This window comes from Mauremys reevesii, linkage group 15 (assembly GCF_016161935.1).
Source record: "Mauremys reevesii isolate NIE-2019 linkage group 15, ASM1616193v1, whole genome shotgun sequence".
In the NCBI taxonomy this organism is placed as follows: Eukaryota; Metazoa; Chordata; order Testudines; family Geoemydidae; genus Mauremys; species Mauremys reevesii.
This window is the reverse complement of record NC_052637.1, coordinates 37,250,019-37,271,739: the sequence shown is the minus strand read 5'-3', so window position 1 is coordinate 37,271,739 and position 21,721 is coordinate 37,250,019. Positions and strand designations below refer to the sequence as shown.

At 39.8% G+C, this 21,721-nt stretch overlaps 1 protein-coding gene across 1 annotated transcript; it reads left to right on the top strand.

Moving 5' to 3' along the window:
• Window positions 1-183: 183 nt before the first annotated feature.
• Window positions 184-20,607, top strand: NOL11 (nucleolar protein 11). Its single transcript, XM_039502151.1, has 18 exons — window positions 184-460; window positions 3,742-3,855; window positions 4,958-5,014; window positions 5,791-5,936; window positions 6,934-6,991; window positions 8,431-8,569; window positions 8,923-9,120; window positions 11,127-11,203; window positions 11,756-11,879; window positions 12,930-13,039; window positions 14,048-14,125; window positions 15,552-15,736; window positions 16,132-16,257; window positions 17,902-18,129; window positions 18,740-18,818; window positions 19,645-19,737; window positions 20,046-20,153; window positions 20,455-20,607. The coding sequence occupies exons 1-18, from the start codon at window positions 311-313 to the stop codon at window positions 20,566-20,568; spliced, it is 2,184 nt and encodes a 727-aa protein (XP_039358085.1). The 5' UTR covers window positions 184-310; the 3' UTR covers window positions 20,569-20,607.
• The last annotated feature ends 1,114 nt before the right edge of the window (window positions 20,608-21,721 follow it).

Sequence of the window (21,721 nt, the reverse complement as noted above, 5' to 3'; positions counted from 1 at the left end):
TGGCGGAAGGAGAGGGGAGTCCGCACCCAGCACCCCAATGGAGGGACCGCACAGAGCTGCCTCCTAGCACCAAACTCCTTCCTCACCCACAGCAGCGGCTGCCGCGCCCCAACCAGAATACAGATAAATGCGCATGCGTCCTCCCCGGCATTCCTCCCTCCCCTCTACTCCGCATGCGCATCCCCTTCTAGCGGTTGATTCTCGCGCGCGTGCGCTTGCTTCTCCTCATTGGCCGTTTGCTGTGGCTCCCTGGCGGAGCGTGGCCTTGCGTCCTCCCCCAGCTCTCGCGAGAGGGCGGCAGCTCTGTAAGATGGCGGCGCTGTGTGAGGAGTTCACGCTGTGCGGCCTGATTGCCAGCGCGGGAGCAGGGGCTGGCCAGGGCATCGTGGGGCTGGAACCTGGCCCGGATCCCGACCGGGTGCTGCTCACCGACCGCGGCAGGACGGCCACTCTCTACAAGGTGACTGCCCCGCCGGGCTGCGGACGCGGCCGCTCTCTCGGGGAAGCCTCGCTCCTCCGTGGGACGGGACCGCGTGAGACCCGGCTGCCTCTTTCCCCTGCACCGCATGCTCGTCGGCAGGGACCCGGGAGGCGGGGACGAGCTCCCAGGTCGGCCTGTCTCGCTGCAGCCCCGTCTTATATATGCGGGGCAGGGACAGCATCGCAGAGTTCGCCCCGGCTGCTGCCTGCCTGCTCCAGGGCAGCCCCAACCCCTGCTGCCGGCCACCGAGCGCGGGGTGGGGAAGGGTCGTGCAGCCGGCGGGAATGTGTCCCTGCTCGGCGCCTCTGCCGCTTCAGCTGCTGCAGGAGCTCTCCCGTTTGTGTTCGCAATAGCTTCTGTGCCCTCTCGTGTCTTCAGGCACCCGCGGAGCGCTGTGCGCCGGGTCTGCGCGCACCCCAAGCCTGGCCTTGCACTCGTGGGACTGGCTGTTCTGCGGCAGGGCATGGGCTTATCTAGTCTGATTACCCAGCCTCTGATAGTGGCCGGTACCTGATATTCCTGAGGGCCGGGGGGAAAAAACATGTATTTCCTTCAGCCATACTGCTCTGCAGGATACCTAGTCTCTTGTGCAAAGCTGTAGTTAGCCGTGTGGATAGTTTCTTTGCTAACCTGTAGGGAAACAGTCTGTTATGAAACGTGACAGTTTGTAACTTTCTATTTTAGAAGGCAGTGCTACAACTGTGTTATCTGAGAGTTTTTGATCCTACAGTCTCCATTGCCTGTTGGTCTGGGGAGTAACAAATTGGAAATGAAACCCCACAGTTAAATGGCTTTACTCTTCAAATACCTTTTTCATTTAAAAAAAAATTGCTGAAGTTCAAGGGTAAAATGTCATAAAAATCTTCATTTTATGTTAGAGAGACACGGTGTGAGGTAATATATTTTATTGGACCAACTTCCGTCAGTGGCAAGCTTTCAAGCTTACAGAGAGCTCTTCTTCAGGTCCTGGGACCAATACTGCATACAATCATTTCATGTTGATAGAGCAAAATAGAAAAGTTAATCATGTTCCTATTACGCCACTGTTGTTTAGGGCAGTGATGAAGCTCCTCTACTCCTGTCTGTTTCTGGCAAGACTTTCAGTGGTTCCCCAGCTGTGCCCCAGGTTTTTCAGCTTGGCTTCCGCAGCTCTTCGCCATGTTGTTTTCGGGCAGCCTCATTTTCGCTTGCCGTCAAGTGTCCATCTTATTGCTACGCTGGTGAAGGAATCAGTTTCCACCCAAAGCACATGACCAATAAATCTTCAGCACTTCATGGCAATGATGGTGCTCAGATCCTCTTGGCTGCACTGTGTCAATAGATCTTGGTTTGAGATTGTTCTGGGCCAAAAGTTATGGAGGATTATTCTAAGGCAGGTTGTATGGAATGAAGACAGTTTGGACAGGTCATACTTTCTCATTCCCAGCAATCTGAACTATAAAGTAGTGTTGAAAGTACGCAGCTCTGATAAATCTTGAGTTTGGTTTTGGTGTTGTATTTTGATGATTTCCAGACTGTATTTAAGCTCCTGAAGGTGTTCCTGGCTTTATTGATTTTGTTTTGGTTGTCCTGGCTTGTTCCACCGTCCTGGCTGATGGTGCTGTCCAAGTATGTGAATGTTTCTACATTGGTGAGAACACCATCATCAATACAGATAGAGGATTATGAGCCAATGTTACAGGTCATGATATCTATCTAATTGCAGTTGATTTTCAGTCCAATTTGCTGGCTGAATGCGTTGAGTCAAGTTGTTTTTTCTTGTATATGAGGTTGGGTATGTGATAGGAGAGCAACATCATCTGCGAAGTCCAGGTCTTCAAGGGATGAGAAGAGTGTTCATCTAATGCCTGTTGGCATGTCTTCTGTTGTACACCACATTACCTAGTTGATGGTAATGTTGAAGAGGATTGCAGACATGACACACCCCTAACGTACTTCTGTTTTGACTTCAAAACTGAGCTCACTGTGATCAACATTGCATGTAAAGTTGAAATAGAAGCTTTTGATGACATTGATTATATGGAAAAGAATTCCATATGCCTGCAGAATGTGCCATAGGCTGGTCCTGTGAATGCTATCAAAAGCCTTCTCAAAGTCTGTGAAATGTATGTAGAGTTGCTGTTGTGGACGAGCCACCAGACGAGCCCTGAAGAAAAAAATTTTAGACACACAATTCTGCAGTTGGTCTGCAGAATCAGTGAGGCTTAAAAAGGGGAAGGATGTTATTAATGCAAAGTCAGTTAGCTTCTCTGTCTTTGCTCCTCAGGATATTGTGAAGATACCTAACCTGTAGCTGTGCTTTGCTGGTAATGTGCATGAAGTACTATCAGATCAACATGCCTGAAGAAAATATGCTGGAGAAAACTGATATTAAAAAGCTTATGTCCAAGAGTTCTGAAGAAGCTGAGCTGAGAAGTATGAAGTGGCTGAGCTTCTAACAAAAATATGCATATCTTATTTTAAAAAGCCACTGTTCCAGAGGGTTGAACAGTAGAAAATGTTATACCTGTCTTTTTAAAAAGTCTCTAGGAGTGACGTGGGGAACTCATTCCCATTGGAAATTGTTGAGGCCAAGAATTTTAACAAGATTCAAAAAGGGACTGGACATTTACATGGTGAACTCTGGATATTCTTGATCACCTAATTAATAAATTTTGGAAGGGATATTAAGCCTCAGGGCTTAAACCAATTTTTAACTAATAGTGTATATCTAAGCTTCAAGCTGAAGGTGTAAATGTACGTGCAGTAGCTTTGATGAAACTAGCATGTTAACTAGAGAACTGTAGACTCAGGCAACAGAAGTAGCTAGCTTCCCAAGTAAGTACCTACGCTCCTAGACAGGATTGTACTCAGGGTGGCTAGCCCGTCCTGCTGCCTGTGCCAGTGCAGCTGCAGTTATATTTTTAGCATGCTAACTCAATCAAAGCTAGCATGTGTATGTTTATGCAAGCTGGAAACTACATGTTCAGCTCAAAGTGTATAGAGACCAGGATGAAACCTAATATGGAAGGGAGACTACCACACATCTGCCTATTATGGGGTTTTTGCATCTTCTTCAGAAGCATCTGGTACTGGTAACTGTCTGAGCCAGGGCTACATGGACTTCAGGTCTGAGCCAGAATGTTAGTTCCTGTGTTCTCAATATAAACTCCATATTCAAATGAATCTTGATTAATTTGTGTTTTGTGTTGACTCCTTACCCTTTTTGGAATTATGCTTGCGTCATCCATGGAAATCTAAATTACTTCTCACTTGTCTAGGTTTCAGACCAAAAGCCACTGGGTTGCTGGTCAGTCAAACAAGATCAAACTATCACATGCCCAGCTGTGTGTAACTTTGAAACTGGCGAATACATTGCTGTCCATGACGATAAGGTGAGAGATCAGTGTTTGATAATATAAAAGTCTTCTGAGTGACTTACAAGTAATTGTTGATTTTGTTTTAGCTATTTTGAAGTACTGGAAAAGTGTGGAATTTTCCAGAATCAATGCAGCTACTCATTATCTTAGGGCCTTTCAAATCCTGGAATGCCCCAGGTTGCACACCATCAGAATTTGGAGCACCTAAGTCATTGCATCTTTGCTCATTCAGTGGAGAGGATGACATGCAGGACTGGGATTGCACACACATTGGGACAGGTGCTGGGGAAGGGGAGATATCTTATGTTGAGAACCACATATTCAGTTACTTGCCTTTTGAAACTTGCAAGTTCTTTCCTATAAAAAGTTTTTTCATATGATAGACATAAGCATAAGAATACTTTGGCTAAAATAAACTCTAAAGTAATAAATATTTACATTTTACGTTGTGAAACTTGCATTAGCACCCTGTTGAGATGATTGGGGTAGTTAATACCTTCACGTCACCTGTTCTGCTATCATCCTTCTCTCTCTGTTTTCATTTTTTAAATAGGTAACTGAAAAAAAGTTTGTACCTATATCTGCTTCTGATAAATAACCACAGGGTTCTGTTTCTTTACATTTCATACGCTTTCTCATGCCAATGAATTGTATTTAATAACTAGTGAACCCTACTATATCTTTCCGGCCAGGGCCCTGACCTGGTAGAGGGTGGCCTTGATCATAGCCCCTTCCAACTCCTTTCATCTGAATTTTCCTTTTTCCTCCCTTTCAGTCTACCCTTATCTGGTTTCTTTTTGTTTTCCTTCAATCATGCTACTGTATCTTCTGTTCTCAAAAATCTATTCATCCTCCCTTTCAAATGCAAACTTCTTGCTGTGCTGAATTCCTGCTGTCTTAGCTCCTTCAACTCTTGCCTGGGTCCTCTGGCTGCCCCTCCCACACAAACCACTTCCTTGAGACTGCTCTCACTAAGGTCACTCCTTGTGAATTCAGAATTCATTCAAAATTTCCTGATATGTTTGCTTTCATTAACAAATATTTCATATGCCAGTCTGTGATATACAGCAAATGGATGTTGTTTCATCATATTTATAAAACCATTTATTTTTTACAGGTTTTAAGAATATGGAAGGATGAAGATGTTAATTTGGATAAAGTATTTAAAGCAACAGTAAGTTTTAAAATTAGTAATATATATTCACTTTAAAATTAAGAATTTTTGGAGGGGAGGATGTTAGCTTTGCAGTGAAATGTTGATTATTATTTTTTTTCCAATTACTTGTCTCCTTAATTTACACTTCGAGTAGTATGGACTATTACTAGTAATTCACCTGTGTGCTTAGGCTTAAAGATCTTTCTGAAAAACATTCGAGTTTAAACGATTAGTAGGACCAGTGATAACTCTTTGAAACATAATAGAATTTATAGGATGTGGGATTTTCTGAATGGGGCCACTGTGGTAATTAAATTTCAATACATAAGGTTTCTTCTGGCCTGTTGCTGTGAGTAAAAGGTACATTATTCAACTGAATGGGAGTTTCAGTCAGAAAAATCTTTATTTGCATTTTGTATTGCTTTGTAGTGAGGTCTGGTTGGTGGATATGTTGTGCTTTAGCAGCTATATTTAAATTCCTGGTGTCACTTGACTGTTCTGAATTGTAACCTACTTAATGTGACCCAGAAAGGTGATGCTAATTAATTTGGAACAGATGTTTTTCTAGCAGTTGCTTCTTTCGGCAGTGAAATGATGCATCACAATGTTTCAGAAAAGTGGAACTTGTTGGGACTCCATTATGAGGAATTCTTCACTGGCAGCATTCTATTGCTAGTCAGTTTTTATAAGAAATCTGTAGAAATAAAAATAAAGAAATCAAATGTAGAACAGTATGACGGCAATGAATTGTGAATGTAAAATAAACTTTTCAAGAGGACACACTTTTCTTGTAGTTAACAGCTGAGGTGTATCGGATACATTCACTACCCCACACAGAGCCACTTGTGCTTTTCAAAGGAGGTGCAGTGCGAACCTTAGATGCTCTGCTGGCGGCACCACAACAAGAAATTGAAAATGTTATCTCAGATGAAGTCATTAGGTGAGTGATAACATTTTAGGGAACTAGCTTCATAATCCAAGGAATTGATGGCCATATGTGAATCAAGTTCTAAGTCTGCTACTGTCTATCTTGTTTGCCCTGAATTGTGTGTTGCAGAGGTGAAAGCTGCTATCGTATTTAAAAATGTCTTATACACTGTTTTATGGCTATAAGGTTGTATCATATTAAAATGAGTATACACTTCTACCCCGATATAACACAGTCCTCGGGAGCCAAAAAATCTTACTGTGTTATAGGTGAAACCGTGTTATGTTGAACTTGCTTTGGCCTCGAGCATCTCCGTTATTAATAGTCAGCAAGTATCCCACCCCTGTCTGACCTCCACCTACTGTGTGCCGAGCCCTCCAGAGCCGGGACAGGGGCACCTGCACAGTGCCGTCTAAGATGGGCACCTCTCCCTGCACTGGATCCGCAACTTCCCTACGTGGACCAGTCTTCCCAAACTTCTCGGCACCAGCTGGAGCTCGTGTGACATTCCCCTGCACTGCAGCTTACCTCCTCGGGCTGTGGCTCCCCCCCTGCTCCCTGTCCCCTGAGACCCTCTGGCCTTTATCCAACCCTTTGGATCTCCCCCCCCCCCGCCCCCCCGGGCGCTGCTTTACCGACCCGGCATCCTTAACACGCCGCTCAGAGCAGCATGTCAGAGCCTGACGCACTGACCAGCCGGAGCGCACAGCCCCGCCCTCCCCGAGCGCTGCTTTACCGCGTTATATCAGGTTGCGTTATATCGGGGTAGAGGTGTATGTATAAAGGTCTAAATACATAATTAATGCATTTAGATGACTGAATTGATGTTGAAGATCACAGTGATAGTCATCAGTTCTATTGGCAGTGCATCCACAAGATATACTTTTGCGTTTTGAGTGTTATCTTAAATGTATCTATTGCTTATGTATTTTTAATTAATTGCCCACTTGAAAATGTTCAATTGTTTTTACTTATAGCAAGAAATAATGATACAACTTTCAACTTTTAGGTGGAGTGAAGCTTTCATGGAAACTCAACAACCTGTTTTAATTTTTGCTACTGAGAAAGTGAGTGGCTTTTTTAAAAACTTGTTACAGCAAAAAAAAAAAAAAAGAAATTATAACCGAGTTTAAATCAATATTTAGTCTCTCATTACATCTCTTGCTTAATTTCATAAATATAAGCTTTCAATATGTAAAGTATTGTAATATTTCTGTTAACTATTTAATTGAATTCATATTACAATTGAGTTGTCCTGTAGTGATGAGCGTGACTTAGTTGAAAAAATCTACAAAATGTCATATAGCTTTTCAGTAATACTGAACTTGTTCTCATTACTCCAGGATAATTCAGGATATTTTAATTATGATGTAAAATGTAGTGACAGCTTAAAAAATAAGTCTTACAGAGGCCTACAACTTTAAAGCTATATTTTTACATACAGTAGAACCTCAGAGTTACAAACACTTCAGAAATGCAGGTTGTTCGTAATTCTGACATGTTCATAACTCTAAACAGAACATTTATGGTTCTTTCAAAAGTTTACAGCTGAATATTGACTTTATACAGCTTGAAAGCTTTACTATGCACAAGAAAAATGCTGCTGTCCCTTTATTTTTTTAGTAGTTTATGTTTAACACAGTACTGTATTTGTGGGGGGCTTTGTCTTTGCTGCCTGATTTATGTACTTCAGGTTCTAAATGAGAGTTTGGTTGACTGGTCAGTTTGTAACTCTGAGGTGCGTAACTCTGAGGTTCTACTGTATAAAATACAAATTCTTTACAAAGATGACTCACTACAAAACTCTCATTTTGGTGGGGAGGGAAGAATTCCTGTGTATTTATCTGAAATACTGCACATATCTACAGAGTGACAATCTCATTGAACTCTATCATTATTTTGCTTCCAGGGAGGGAAACTAGTTTTGATGTGAATCTAGAGAGCAATTAAGATTAAAATCAGAACAGTAGTATTATTTTGTATTCCTGAGTCCCTAGGAGCACCAGTCATGCTTTGGTTTGAAATCTTAAAATAAAAGCTCATAACTAATTCTTGGTGCTTGGGATCGAGAGGACTCCCCCTGCAACTTCCTCAGAAATCTTGTTTAGCCAATGAAATGGCTTCTCTTGAGCATCATGTTTGGTTTATTAACCAGAAAACAACATGTATTATGTTCATATTAATAGCCTCTTCTGACTCCTTCAGACACACTGTTCATTAGTGGCTGAAAGTGATTCTCTGATATTTTGGTTTTTTCATTAACTTGTTTTTATCTTCCCTGTAAATCCATTTGTATTGCATTAGTTTATAATGTCACTTCATTTTGCATGAATTTTACAAACTGTTCCATGTGAGTTATTTTTGCAGCATGTCCAGTTAAGAATTTAGGTTCATAACTAAATGTCATGTGTGGCAGTTCACTACTACTAGTATGTAACAATATCATCTGTAGCATGTCCCTGTTTTATAAATGAAGTAGCTGTAAACTAATTTTTTTTCTTTTTAGAATGGGAATTATTTTGTGTATGTACAGAAAGTTAACCCAAATATCCTGCACAAGTACAAGCTTGAACAAGAAGAATCATCACATCCACTGAGTTTTACAGCATATACAAAAAACAATATTCTCACACTCCTGTGTTTGTGTAAGTCTTATTTTATGATGAATGTAACTGGTTTAAACTTGCAACTACAACTGTTTGTGAATTGCTGTTGTCTAATATGACTTTTTTTTAAGTATTTTCTTGTTCTGATGGCTGTAAAGTCTTACACCTGATCATGCTATGTGTTGTACAATGAGATGTCTTTAAGGAAGTTCTGCATTTGAACTGTCTTCTGAACTTACTGCATTGTGATTAAAGTCAGTCCATTTAGGTTAGCTTTTCGTGTGCAGATTTTATAATGGTCTTAGATGTACGTATGAAGTTTTAGAAAAATGCACAGGCACGGGTTGACAATCGTTAACTTAAACTGTAGTGTCACCTTTCTCTTCTGATAGATTCTAATGGATGTGTGTATAAGATTCTGATGTCACTGCAACACAGTGTCCCAGAGGAAGAGCAAATTCTGTCCAAGTCACTACTGCTCAAAACTGTAGTGTCTGACACTGTTCTAAAAGGAGCTTCATTAGCCATCCTTGATAAAGATCATGTTGCAGTATTGGGATGTTTGGATTCTCCACCTAATATTGCTAAAGGTAACTTTGAAGTGACTTGTTTTGTTTCTCTTCTAAGAGAAAATTAAGCTGGCCACATAGACTAGTTGGTGGATTATTTTTGTGGTCTCTTCACAGGAAAGAATGATCTTGGGTTGGAATTTCTAATCAGGGACTTGAGAACTTTTTTCAGAGACCCAGTTATTTAGTGGGGATGGTAAGGAAACTGAATTTCAGACAGAATGGTAGTTTACTGTTAGAAACTGTTGTAGTACAGTTAATTATACAACTGAGTGGTCTGTAATCTACACATACTGAAGGGATGCCTCTAATGGATTGTAATTGTAAATAGTAATGTCAAACCCAAGACTAGAAACTACTTTTGCTATTGAATTTCACTCTCTAAACTTCAATATTTCTACACTGTTTTTGCACATGATATGAAAATATAGTGGGAGATAACCCTCAGATATTTTACAACTTGTTGGTAATTTCAGCATACAGAAGGAGAATTATCTACTTCTACTGAAAATAAAGCTGGCCGGGAAATAGAATTTCAGTCCTGGGGCAAACTTCACATTTCCAAAACATTTTCTGTCCTGAATCAGGATGAAAAATTTTATTCCTGGGGATATTGTGTGTCACTATGCATGCACAGAATTTATGTCCCCCACAGATTTCTTTGCTTCCCTGCAGGAAAAATGACTTCTGATGGGGAAGCAAAGGGAAGCACAAGAGCGGTCACGCTCCCCTCCCCAGCAGCACAGGCAGGTTGCTTCAGGCACACAAACCAGCTGGTAGAGATGTAAATTGCTGCAGGGGCAGGCTGGGCAGTTGTGCATGTGAGAGAGAGACAGACAGTCACTCTGTCCTCATTGCTCACTATTGCAGCACACTCAGCGTGGAGGGGCAGGGCTTCGGGGTGTTTTTGAGGAGGTAGGCATGGGGCAGGCTCTGTCCCCTTAGGTAGAGCAGAATGTAGGAGCCTGCCTGCTTAGTGAATTGTTCCCATTGTCTTTAATTCCCCCAGGAGTATAAAACAAGTGTAAAAGTTTTAAGGCTCCTTTTACATTGCCAGAGTGGTGTAAAGGACCGTATAGCCTTATAAATGCTTATGGTGCTTTAGTGATTTAGAATTGGTCTAAATTTTTGGACTGAAAAAAATTCCTAACAAAATGTGCTCCATGAACTGTTTGCTACTGACCTTTCTGGAGATTCAGTAGCCAATATAAATTGTGAGTTTGATTCCCCAGCCCTCACTTGCTCTTCAGTTGCCTATGATGTAACACTGAGCATATGCCTGCATATATTTGTTGACTAATAACTAGAAATAAAGGGTCAAACCTAGCCACATTACTATTAGGTAACGAGGTTTGGTGATTTTCTCCAATGCTTCCCACTCCCATTCTCCATCTGTTGTATTGTAGTTTAAATTACCGAAATAATTGAAACCAGAGTGATTACATTGCATTATTTTGACAAAATATGCAGAATTTTAAAATATTGTGTGCAGAATCTTCAAATTTTTAACACAGAATTCCCTCAGGAATAAAATGTGAAGCTTTTCGCAAGTCTGAATATCCAAAATATTTTTGGTTTTGGATGTGCTGAAATGCAAGGCAGCCAGGAACGTATCTGTAGTTTTGAAACCAAATATACTCCCCGCGATCGTTGGGGGCTGGTTTGGTCAGACAGGAAATCAGGACATCCTAGAAGCTCACCAGGCACATAGTGGGGCAGCCCATGGAGCTTGCTTTCCAATCAGCTGGCAGGCTGGCCTCTCTGGTTTCCGTCAAGTTTCTGTGGAATTACAACTGCTTGAAAAGTTTCCAACACAAGAGTAACTGCAAGTGCTAGCAAGAAAACAACTTCATTTGACTTGCCAAAATCACTTTTGCTGTTCCTTAGTGCTGGGTGCATTATATACATTCTGAAATGCAATTTCATTTTATTTTGGGAAGCCTGTAACTGAAGACTACAGAAAAATGTCATGTCTCTGTCACTTTGAACGCTCAGTGTATCTGCTTTTGTTTTTCCTTTTTCTGTAGAGTGCCTAGCTATATGGAATACAAAATTTCAAACATTGCAAACCTCAAAAGAACTACCACAGGGAACCTCGGGACAAGTAAGCTGTAATTTAGTGTTTGATATCTATGGTACTGTAGGCTTGACTCTAACAAATTGAGCATTTCTATTTCACTGTAGAAATGAGTGTGTACAGCTGGGGATGCAAGGGGAAGGAATGTTTTGTTTAAGCCATGGTAAGAGAAACAGAAGTTTTGAGCAGCTTAAAATGATAAACACGTTAAAATGTTCAACTTTTGACCACCGCTCTTCAGGCAAGATGAGCTTATGCAATAAAACTGCTACAGGGCTATCTAAAAGGCAGGTTTTTTAAATCCTAAATTGATTGACAAGAAATATAAAGTGATTGAAAAGCTTTGAAAGTCCACTAGGAGGCACTTAGTCCGCCCAAAAGTAGAGCTTTTGTCTCATTCACATTGCCTGATCAATGATGCTAAGACAGTTAGGCGTTTTAGATGAGGGTAAGGGTAGATGGGAAGAAACATCTTATGAGATGTTTAAAAAATATTGATTTGAATGGATTTTTGTGCAGAAGTCCAAACTAGCTTCTGTACTTCATCTGTTAATTAACAATGTACTTAATATTTTGTAGTTGTGGTGTTATGGAGAGAAATTTTTTTTAACACATGGGAAGGTGCTAACTGTAATTGTATACAAGTGTGAAACTTCATCCTTGGCAGCTGCTGTTGGAAAACTCAAGGATACTCAAACCTCAAGTAAGAGTTTGATTATAAATATTATTTAGTGAATACTTGTAATTTCAGCATACATCATTCCATTAAAATTCTGTTGAAAAACTTCATAGAAAAAACCAGGATCAGTCTTACAGTAAAATAGCTGAACTCTAAACAGCTTGAATAGTAGCTTAACTTTGCATTCTGTTCCTTTGCAAAAACTTATTGAAATATGTGTATAATGCACTTCAGTGACATTACATGTAGTATGGATGCACTGAAACAGAGCATCCTAACGTGCCTTGGTGATTTGGGGGTGGGAGGGGAGAGGGAGGAGAGATGGTGCTTATGAACTGTGAATGTCCTTACAATATATTTAACAACATTAAGCATTCACTTACTGCATTTATTTGTATGGATTTTTGTAGAGGAATAACATGACTATCCAGCATGCTGCTAAACTGTATGTTGTGCTAGTTAAACCTTTAATAAAACTGTACTTACGCAGATTTTTAGGTGGAAGCTCTTTTAAAGCATCTTTACATACAGTGCTGATTTTTTTTTAATTGTTTATTTTTTCCCCCCCCTTTAATACAAATTCTGTTATTTTCAGACTTCATATGATAGTCTTTTTCTCGGAGGTAGTTCTTACCCTATTTTCAGAAAAGACTGTGCTATTGTGGAGTCAACTTAACACCAGTCATACTGCTGTACTTTCAACAGTATTTTATAGATACATATCTAATTCATCCTAAACATTAGAATAAAGTCCAAGATAAATTTCAGAGCAACTGGTGCATTTGTATCTTGACTGATACAGCAATTGGGTTGACCTTATTTTCTAGGAAAACGTTTTTACTTAATGCTGATCTTAAACTTATTTTAATTTTATTCACAAGATGCATGGAATTGGAAACAAATTTTGTAGTGACAGGGAATGACTCAATATTTTAAATTGCTTTAGAGTTACCAGATGATTCCCTACTGCTATTAGAGAGAGAAAATAGGCTTAATTTGCTTCTGTTCTTTGAGGGAATGCACTTTTGTAACTTAGGTTATTAATATAGGTTTAATATAACTTTGTTTGCACAGGCATGAGAACTGTGTCTTCATATGTGAATTGGAATATGCTTCAAGAAGATGATCTGGGATCTCCATTTGCACAGCAATCTATAACTGCTAAAACTGAATCCAAGAGAACTGTAAGTTTCAGGGTTATCTTTTCCTCGGTTGTCTTTGCGTTGTAAGTAAGGCTATGATTATGTCACTGAATCCGTGACTTCCGTTGACCTCAATGACCTTTTCTGCCCTGGGGCTGGAGCTCCCAGCCAGCCCTGCCCTCGCAACTCCCAGCCCTCAACCTGGTGGGGAGACTCTCTGCAGCTGCCTAGCTGCAGGCAGTGGATCCCTGCAGCACTGCCCAGCTGCAGTTGGTGGACCCCCATGGCACCCACACACTGGAGCAGTGGTGTATCTGGGAGCCCCAGCAGCAGTGGGTGCTGAATCCACCTACGCCTTTTGTCAGGGATATTTTTAGTGAAAGTCAGGGACAGGTCACAGGCTGCCGTGAATTTTTGTTTATTTCCCATGACCTGTCCGTCAGTTTTACTAAAAATTTCTGTGACAAAAACTTAGCCTTAATTGTGGGTGCATGTATTTTCAAAACTTCAGGGTTGGCTCTGGCAGCTAACAGTGTTTTTCTAAAACTGGGATCGAACTTCTAAACATTGTTTGGCTGATGACCGTAAGCCAGTGGGGCCCAAACTTGTTGTCTTTCACACCACCCCCCTCCCTCCAGAATGGAATCTGTCTCTTCCCCCCACCCCCCCATTACTTTAAAGTTGGCTCAGCCGAGGAGCTTTGCTGAAGTGGTGCTGGGGGCTGAACTGGGATGGGGTGGAGAGGGAATGAGGGGAGAGTGGCGGCCAGGGAGCAAAGTGGAGCAGGGCTGGAGTGCGGCATGGTGCTCCCTGCCTTGGATGGGGGATGGCCTGGGCCTGCCGTGCACCCCTTAAGCGTTCCTCCACACACCCCTATGGGTGTGCGCCCCACAGGTTGGGGAACACTGCCTTAAACCCCCACATACTATTGCTACAACACGCAAATAGCACATTCACGCTGTTCCTAGTTATTTTGATGAAAATGTATCACTTTTGTCTGTTCAGGCTTTGAGGGTAGCTTCGGTTTATATTTTTTTTCTTACCTTACAGTTAAGGTTGAGAAGGAACAATGTTGCAAAAGTGCAGCGAGACACCCTTACAGTTGAACAGCTTTTATCAGATATAAAGGTAAGTAACTAAAATATCCTTAGCTCATGTTTTACTAACCTATTAGAATATCTCAAATTAAGTCAACCGGTCGAGTTCTGTCATTCCCCCTTTTCCTTTCCTGTCCTCGTAGCTTGATACACATATACTTGTAAGAACTAGCCATATTGGGGATTAAACCATTAGTGTATAGAACTATTCTGCAAGAAGAACTGCTCATGCATAGTACTAGTGGTATTAAAGCTAGCTCTTTCTACAAAGCTTTAGGAATGTACTGTACAGCATCTGGATAATTTTAAATATTATAAATGTAGCCTTGCACAAAGATGGAGGCCTTAAATTTAAAGGAAATAGACATTCTCAAGTAAATTGTGAGCTTAGAAAAAAATATTCTGACTGAACTCTAGACTTGGAACTTTTAAATATTCCAGACAGAAAAAGTTCCAAAATTTGTTTTGATTTAAATAAGACATCGATATGGAGGCATGAGGCAACCTGACAATTAATATTCCAGCATAAAACCCTTCTTCCCAAATCTTCTCACCTTAGTTTCTAGGTACAATGTAAAGCAAGCTACTTCATTTTAAAAAGTAGTCTGAAGGTGAAGTCCATCCTATCACTTCCAAAATAAGATAATTAAATTTAATACCTGTATCAATAATAATTTTTTTTTCACTATAGCATATCATTTTAGAAACAAGTTAAGCAACATCCTAGTGCAGTTTTGAGAATTGCTGAACTAATTGAATTGTATTTAAACTTATAAAAGTAAACCTGAGCTGACTAGGCAGTAACATTGCTTTTGGCTGCATGCTCTGATTAACTCCTGGAAATTGTTGCAAATGGGGTATGATCAAAAGTGCTTCCCCTTTTGTTTGAAAGTTCGTGACTGCTTTAGTATATGCAACACATTAATTTTAAAAATACTGTTCAAGCAATCCTAGTTCTGTAACTCAAGTTGTTTGGAAATTGAGTAAAGAACGTCGCAAATATTATAGTAACTAATGAGAAAACAGTTACTGAGTAAGGGTTGAATGAGACCACTCCCATCTGATTAAGGGTATAATTTTCAGTTCTAGGTCAGGCCTTTGGTTGTTATGACAAGGCTGTCAGAAGGGGTAGTAATAATCTTTATTTTTTTTTCCTCTTCTTTTTTTTTTTTGCTTCCCATGTGGTGGTAGTCTTATTAGTTTGCAGGGAAGAAGAGCCCCGTGTCGCTCGTAAATTAGTCTCTCACCAACAGAAGTTGGTCCAATAAAAGATATTACATAACCCACCTTATCTCTCTAATATCCTGGGGCCGACATGGCTACATCTACACTGCATGTTGTTGTCTGCAGTCTGAAGTTGTTGGGTTTTCTTTCTCCACTTTAGTCTAATCAGTAACAATATGTTAGTCATAATCTTGTACTTCTGACACTTTTGAACTGGATAATGCTACTTTTAGGATTCTTCTCAGAGTGATATTGAAGAGGAATTGTGGCAGTTCTTGTCAAATGCACAGATGTCAGATTTCCAAGCTACCGTTGGATACATTATAACAGGTCTTGTGAACAGGTGTAAAACAGAGCCAACATTTTACCCTCGAAATTGCCTGGTACAGTTGATCCAGACACACGGACTCTCTTACAGGTGAATATTAAGTGTTTAAGTCCAGTTCTCACAGGAAGACGTGTCGAATTTCTGTTGCTAATATCAATTTTTGGTACCTCTTATATAGCACTTTTCACCAGTAGATCTCAAAGCACTTCATAATTTATTTTTTTTTAAGTATTTATCGTATCCCTATGAATTAGGGCAGTACTTCTACCCCATTTTTACAGATGATGGAGCTGAGGCACAGTGAAGCTAAGTGACTTGCCCAATATCTGTGGCAGAGCAGGGAGTTGAACCTGGGTCTCCCAAGTTCTAAACTCATGCCCTAACCACTGGACAATCCTTCCGCACCTTAATCTAAAACAAGATTAATGCTTCAGTAGTTCACATGCGGTCTAAATGTGGGGACTAACTTCTTTATTCTGCCTCAGTTTGTGCCCAGACTTAATGGCAGTTGCCTTGGAGAAGACAGATGTGCATTTGTTGCAACTTTGTCTACAGCAATTTCCTGACATTCCTGAAGCAGTTACCTGTGCTTGCTTGAAGGCTTTCTTAAGGTAAGCCGGAAGCTGGTAATATATTTCCCTTCTGTTAGTCTAGTTTTTATCTGAAGACTTGGTTTCAATACATTTCTAAGAATCGTTTTAGTGTTCTAAGCTTTTTTATAGATCAAGAGTTAAACAGTATTTTAAGAACTTTCAGGAACCTGAAATTGTATTTATTCTTGAATTTTTACTGACCACCTCGTTAGTCAGCAAATTACTTCAAAGGCCTAAATTGATGCCATGCTTGTGTGTTGTATGATTGTCTCCTCTCCTAGAACACATTATTGGTATTAGCCTTGTTTCCACTAAAACTGGGCCCCCTCCTTGCTTTGATAGCTTCTTAAGATGGAAAGCTTAGTCAGTTTTGCCTATACACCAGGCTCTTTATGTAACTCACTATGGTTTATCACCCTTACAAAAAATGCTGAACTACTGTCTTCCCTTTTTTAATATTCTCTCAGATGGCATATTGCTAAGACAAACCAAAGCATAAAGCCAGGCCAAAAAAAGACTGAATAGCAGCCCTGAAAATCCCCCAAATACTCAGAGCCATCCATCTGCAGATTCTTTTAAATGCAATAAGTCTTTGTCTCAGTATGTTCTCCAGACTAGCTAGTTTAAAAGTGTAACAGAAAATTGTGAATGCCCTTGTTTAAGTGTTGCATAAGTTATGTATGTTCTGCACTGCCCAGACACACACAAGAGGTTAAAGGGAACCCTTTGCTCTTGGTTTTGAATGGCCTGTGATACATTTTTACCAGGGCCTGTCTTATATGGTTTAGCTAGCTCCTGTACACTTAAATGGCAAACTAAACCAATATAGAACACTGATAAATTAATTTTAATGTCCACACACAATTTAACTAAATAGCCATTTTTAACTAAACATAACACCTTTAGTTAAACTGGCACAATTTTGTGTGTTGACAAGCCCTTAACGCTAAAATTCTACCTTCTATCTGTGCAAGATGCCTATTGACTACAACAATTCTGTAAACTGTTTGGATTGCCAAAAGTTACTATCCATGGAGACTAACTCATTCTTTAAAAATTTCAAAATGGCAAACCGTGTTGTTCATATTAGCAGCTAATTGCTTGTCAACTGCCTGCATGCTAAATGTTGGAAATAATTATAAACATTTTTAAGGAATAAAACGCATAGCTCTATATAAGGGAGGAGGAATAGCTCAGTGGTTGGAGCATTGGCCTGCTAAACCCAGGGTGTTGAGTTCAGTCCTTGAGGGGGCAATTTAGGGATCTGGGGCAAAAATCTATCTGGGGATTGGTCCTGCTTTGAGCAGAGGGGTGGACTAGATAACCTCCTGAGGTCCCTTCCAATCCTGATATTCTATGAATGCCATATGATCAAAACAAACTTAATTGGATTATACACCTTTTTTAAACAAGTCCATAATAGAATGGCTGGTGGCACAGTAACTAAACTTGTGTTGCTAGAATCAGTACACATTTTATAAGTATTAACTCTGAAATACTTAAACTGGATTTTCTCTTGTTCTTTCATCTGTATTGTATGCTTCAAAGTGCTAATAGACTATTTTGATATAAAAAGATTGATAGTGTTTTTGCCTGTGCAGAGAATATGCAAACATAAAGCATTTAATAGTCTGTCCATGGAACTACCCTTCCTTCTTATAGCATCAATGACGACAGCCTTCAAGGAACAAATGTGAATTTAGATTCAGTAATCAGTTACATCGATATTACGCTCAATGATCAAGTAGAAAAACAAAGTGCAACTGTACAGAATGGCTTCAGTTCTGAACTGATGGAGGAGGACAGCTGTGATATTCAGTTAACACCGAAACCCCATGTGGTGGACACTGAAGAATTATGCCCTGTTGGACCACAAAAGGCAGCACTGCTGTATCCTTTGATGCATATATGCTCTTTTAATTTTGTTATATCATTAATTATCTCTAGTTTTGATTAAAATACAGGCTGCAGAATAAGTGGTGCTTACCATTAGCATTGTTCCAAAGTCTGTCTTAACCTCTTGTTAATCATAAAAAGCTTGTCAGTTGTGATAAATTGGTCATAACTACACAAAAAGTGATAATGCAGTCTTCGTATTCATGCTATAAAATAAGTGATACTTAGTTTTGATTTACATTTACTTTTTCTAAGTATACAATTTCATGTTGCAATAGTAAAAGTTTTTGGTCTAAAATGTTAGCTTCACAGAAGGAAAAGTTGGTATTAAGTGTTTGGCTGGCAAAGTAACTATTAACTATGTAACTGCAGTACTTCTAAGAAAATTTGAATCCATTAAAAAAACAAAACATGCTACACTCAGTCACCGAGCTGAACTTTTTCTCATAGTAGAAGCACAAGGACCAGGGAGAAGAATATTCAGAACTCAAAACAGCATTTCTCCCCAGAAGTCTAGAAAACTACTTTAACAAAATTAAGATCCACTGAATCTTTGTAGAAATGACAATTCTTGAAACTGTATTTCCTGAATAATCCTGAACAGAAATGCCATTCTCTATTCAGCATACAGTGAAACATTTCTCTTGCCTCATCTGAAAGACCTTTCAGCTCAGCAAGTCATTGTAAGCATGTTACACTTCTTAGAACTAATTATCAGTTTAGTTCTTAACTATAAATCAGAAATCTTTTTTTTTTTAATGATGGGTTCTAAGTTGCATAGAACTTATTTTTATGTATTGGTTTAAGATATCCAATAAGAATTTAAAATAGTCTTGTATGTTCTGAAACTAAATTGACAGTCTCTCTAAAAATGAGATCAATACACTACAATTAACAACAAATAATCAAATCTTTTTCCTTTCCCTCATCTTGTATGCTTATTCATGTGCTGATACAGTAATTGTTAATCTGTTCTCACTGAACAAAATTTGTCTGTTACTGAACCAGCTCTCTCATTAATTATATTTGTTTGGGGGCAGGATGGGACTTCCAAGACTTCAGTTGTGCTCGGGACACTGTTGGCATAATCCTGGTAGTCAGTGAAGTTAATACATTGCAATTAAGATCAGTAAAGGCAAGAGTGGTCACTGTTTGAATGTGCTCTTTAACAAACTAATGGAAAACTAGGTCCTCATGGATTGGTCATATGTCTGGTGTCTGACTCAAGTAGCAATGACTTAGGTCTGTCAATACAATGATTAATGTTGAATTTCTTCTTACACTTTAAGTATGCTCAATCTGCTAGTTTTCTGTGGTTTCCAGAATTCACTCCTAATCCACAGATGGTATCAGAAAGTCTTGAGACTAATAATTCAGACTTACTGTACAAGTTCGTAGGTAGCAGAAAACTAGTATATTAAAATTTACAAATAGGGGCATGTTCAGGGAGAAATAGCTAAGAATCTGTTAAATGTCTGTTATAGCGGTCTGACTCTATTTTCCTTCTAGCTGTTTCTCCGGTATTTGCAGTACCTGTATATAAAGTGCAGTGAAAAAGTTAGTATGGATTTTCCTGGCATGCTTTCTCCAACCATAAACCAGGTGAGAAGATAGTACTAAATATTGCCCTAAATTTGGTAATGGCATAATTTTGTAGTTAGATCAGTTCTGTATTGTATTGCATTTATTCATTAGGTGGTACAGATTAATATCTTTATATAAAGTGGCTTGGAAAAAGACACATTCTCAAAAAAAAAAGGGGGGGGGGTTCATTTTATATCACTAGAAATTTTAACTTTCAATACAAATGTCCAGTTCAACCTTTGAACTTGTAATCTGTTAAACAGATGCTAGATATCATTAAACTATAAGACCTGGTAATGCTGATTTGTCTTGTCTTGTTTCCTCAGATTATGGACTGGATGTGCCTGTTACTAGATGCTCATTTTACAGTTGTGGTGATGCTACCAGAAGCAAAAGGATTGCTTTTTAGCTTACATAAGTTTGTGAGAGCACAAGTAAGTCACACTTCCTATAATACTGAACTAATTTGCATATGGATTTAGTATCAGAGTGGCATGTGGGATATAAATACAATCGACTCAATCATATAAGTTTGTTCTCCTCTACTCATGTGCTTTGTCCTTTGCATCAAATTTCTACTGTCTTCCATCCACTACTGCCCCAGAAATGACAGTATTGCAGTGGTCCTATATTTACATGTGCACCATATAAATGTGCAATTGCTTTTCATATGTGAAAATGGTGAAAAACATTCCATAAGCTTTGTACTATAAACATGTTAATTTTTCTTTTTAGGTACGATTTTACTCTGAACTCAACAAGATAGAAGGAAGTTTGCAAGAACTACAAAGAACAAAACCCCAAAAAGACTTTGGCTTATATTCTATTGAAATGTTGGAACTGGTTTGAATTTGATATGTATTCTTCATAAACTTATTTTTTATTTAATCCCTTCTCTGACAAAGATTTATTTTCTCTTCATAATGGGTTGTGAGCTTTTCTGTGCAGGGTAACATGGTTTACTCTGTAGCTACATTGAGGGATACAAGTTTGAGGTTAATGTATAAAGCTCTCCCATTTTCACCAGATGACATATTGAAGACATCACATGACATGAGAATAATCATGCTAGGAAAATATACTCCAAGTAACACTCTAGAATGTGACTCGATTTTACGTAATGTAAACTTGATTGTATATTGGTAAAATAGTTTCATAGGGTCTTGACAGACACTTTCTTAGATGAGATGACAGTATTATACTGTGCAAGAATTGTTCAACAGTATGAGCCAAATTATAGTGTGGAATCTTTGTTTTAAACATTTAGGTTTGTAGAGAAGGTCATTTTAACACTATCTGCCTGGTTCCCTCATATGTAATATATTGGCTATAAGATTTACTACAAAGTTCACAAAACAGATTAGTTATTCTTACTCCTTAAATATAATTTCTTTTCAGTTGGTCCTTAACATTGGGCAAATTTACTTTTCTAAAAGATGAAAAATAAGGAGTTTGTCAATTAGCCCTTCCTTATCAGAGTGTAAATCCTGAAGAGAAACTCCTTTTTTTCTCTCCTCTATTACCCTTCTGAACAAAGATTCTTTTGCCTGTGGCTTTTTCATTTTATTACCTTTTTAGTGTCTAATTCAGAGGTGGGCAAACTACGGCCTGGGGGCCACGTCCAGCCCGCGGAACCGTCCTGCCCGGCCCCTAAGCTCCTGGCCCGGGAGGCTACCCCTCCCCCGCAGCCTCAGCTCACTTTCTCCACTGCTGGCACAGTGCTTTGGGCGGCAGAGCTGTGAGCTCTTGGGGCAGCACAGCTGCAGAGCCCGGCCTGACTTGGTGCTACGTGGTGGCGGCAGCGTGGCACAGCTCCAGTCGGGTGGCACAGCTGTAGCGCTGCCAGCCACCGGTGCTCCAGGCAGCGCAGTAAGGGGGCAGGGAGCAGGAGGGGTTGGTTAGAGGGCAGGGGAGTTCAGGATGGGGGGGTAGATGGGGGCAGGTTGGTCGGGGAGGAACGGGGGTTGAATGGGGGCAGGGGTCTCGGGGGCAGTCAGGAAGA

Bases quoted from the DNA above. Each gene is read 5' to 3' on its own strand.
- NOL11 (XM_039502151.1), top strand. From the start codon at position 311: ATGGCGGCGCTGTGTGAGGAGTTCACGCTGTGCGGCCTGATTGCCAGC. The intron at 8,570-8,922 runs GTAAGTCTTATT...CTCTTCTGATAG, and splicing joins TCTCACACTCCTGTGTTTGT to ATTCTAATGGATGTGTGTAT. The intron at 16,258-17,901 runs GTAAGCCGGAAG...TCCTTCTTATAG, and splicing joins TGCTTGAAGGCTTTCTTAAG to CATCAATGACGACAGCCTTC.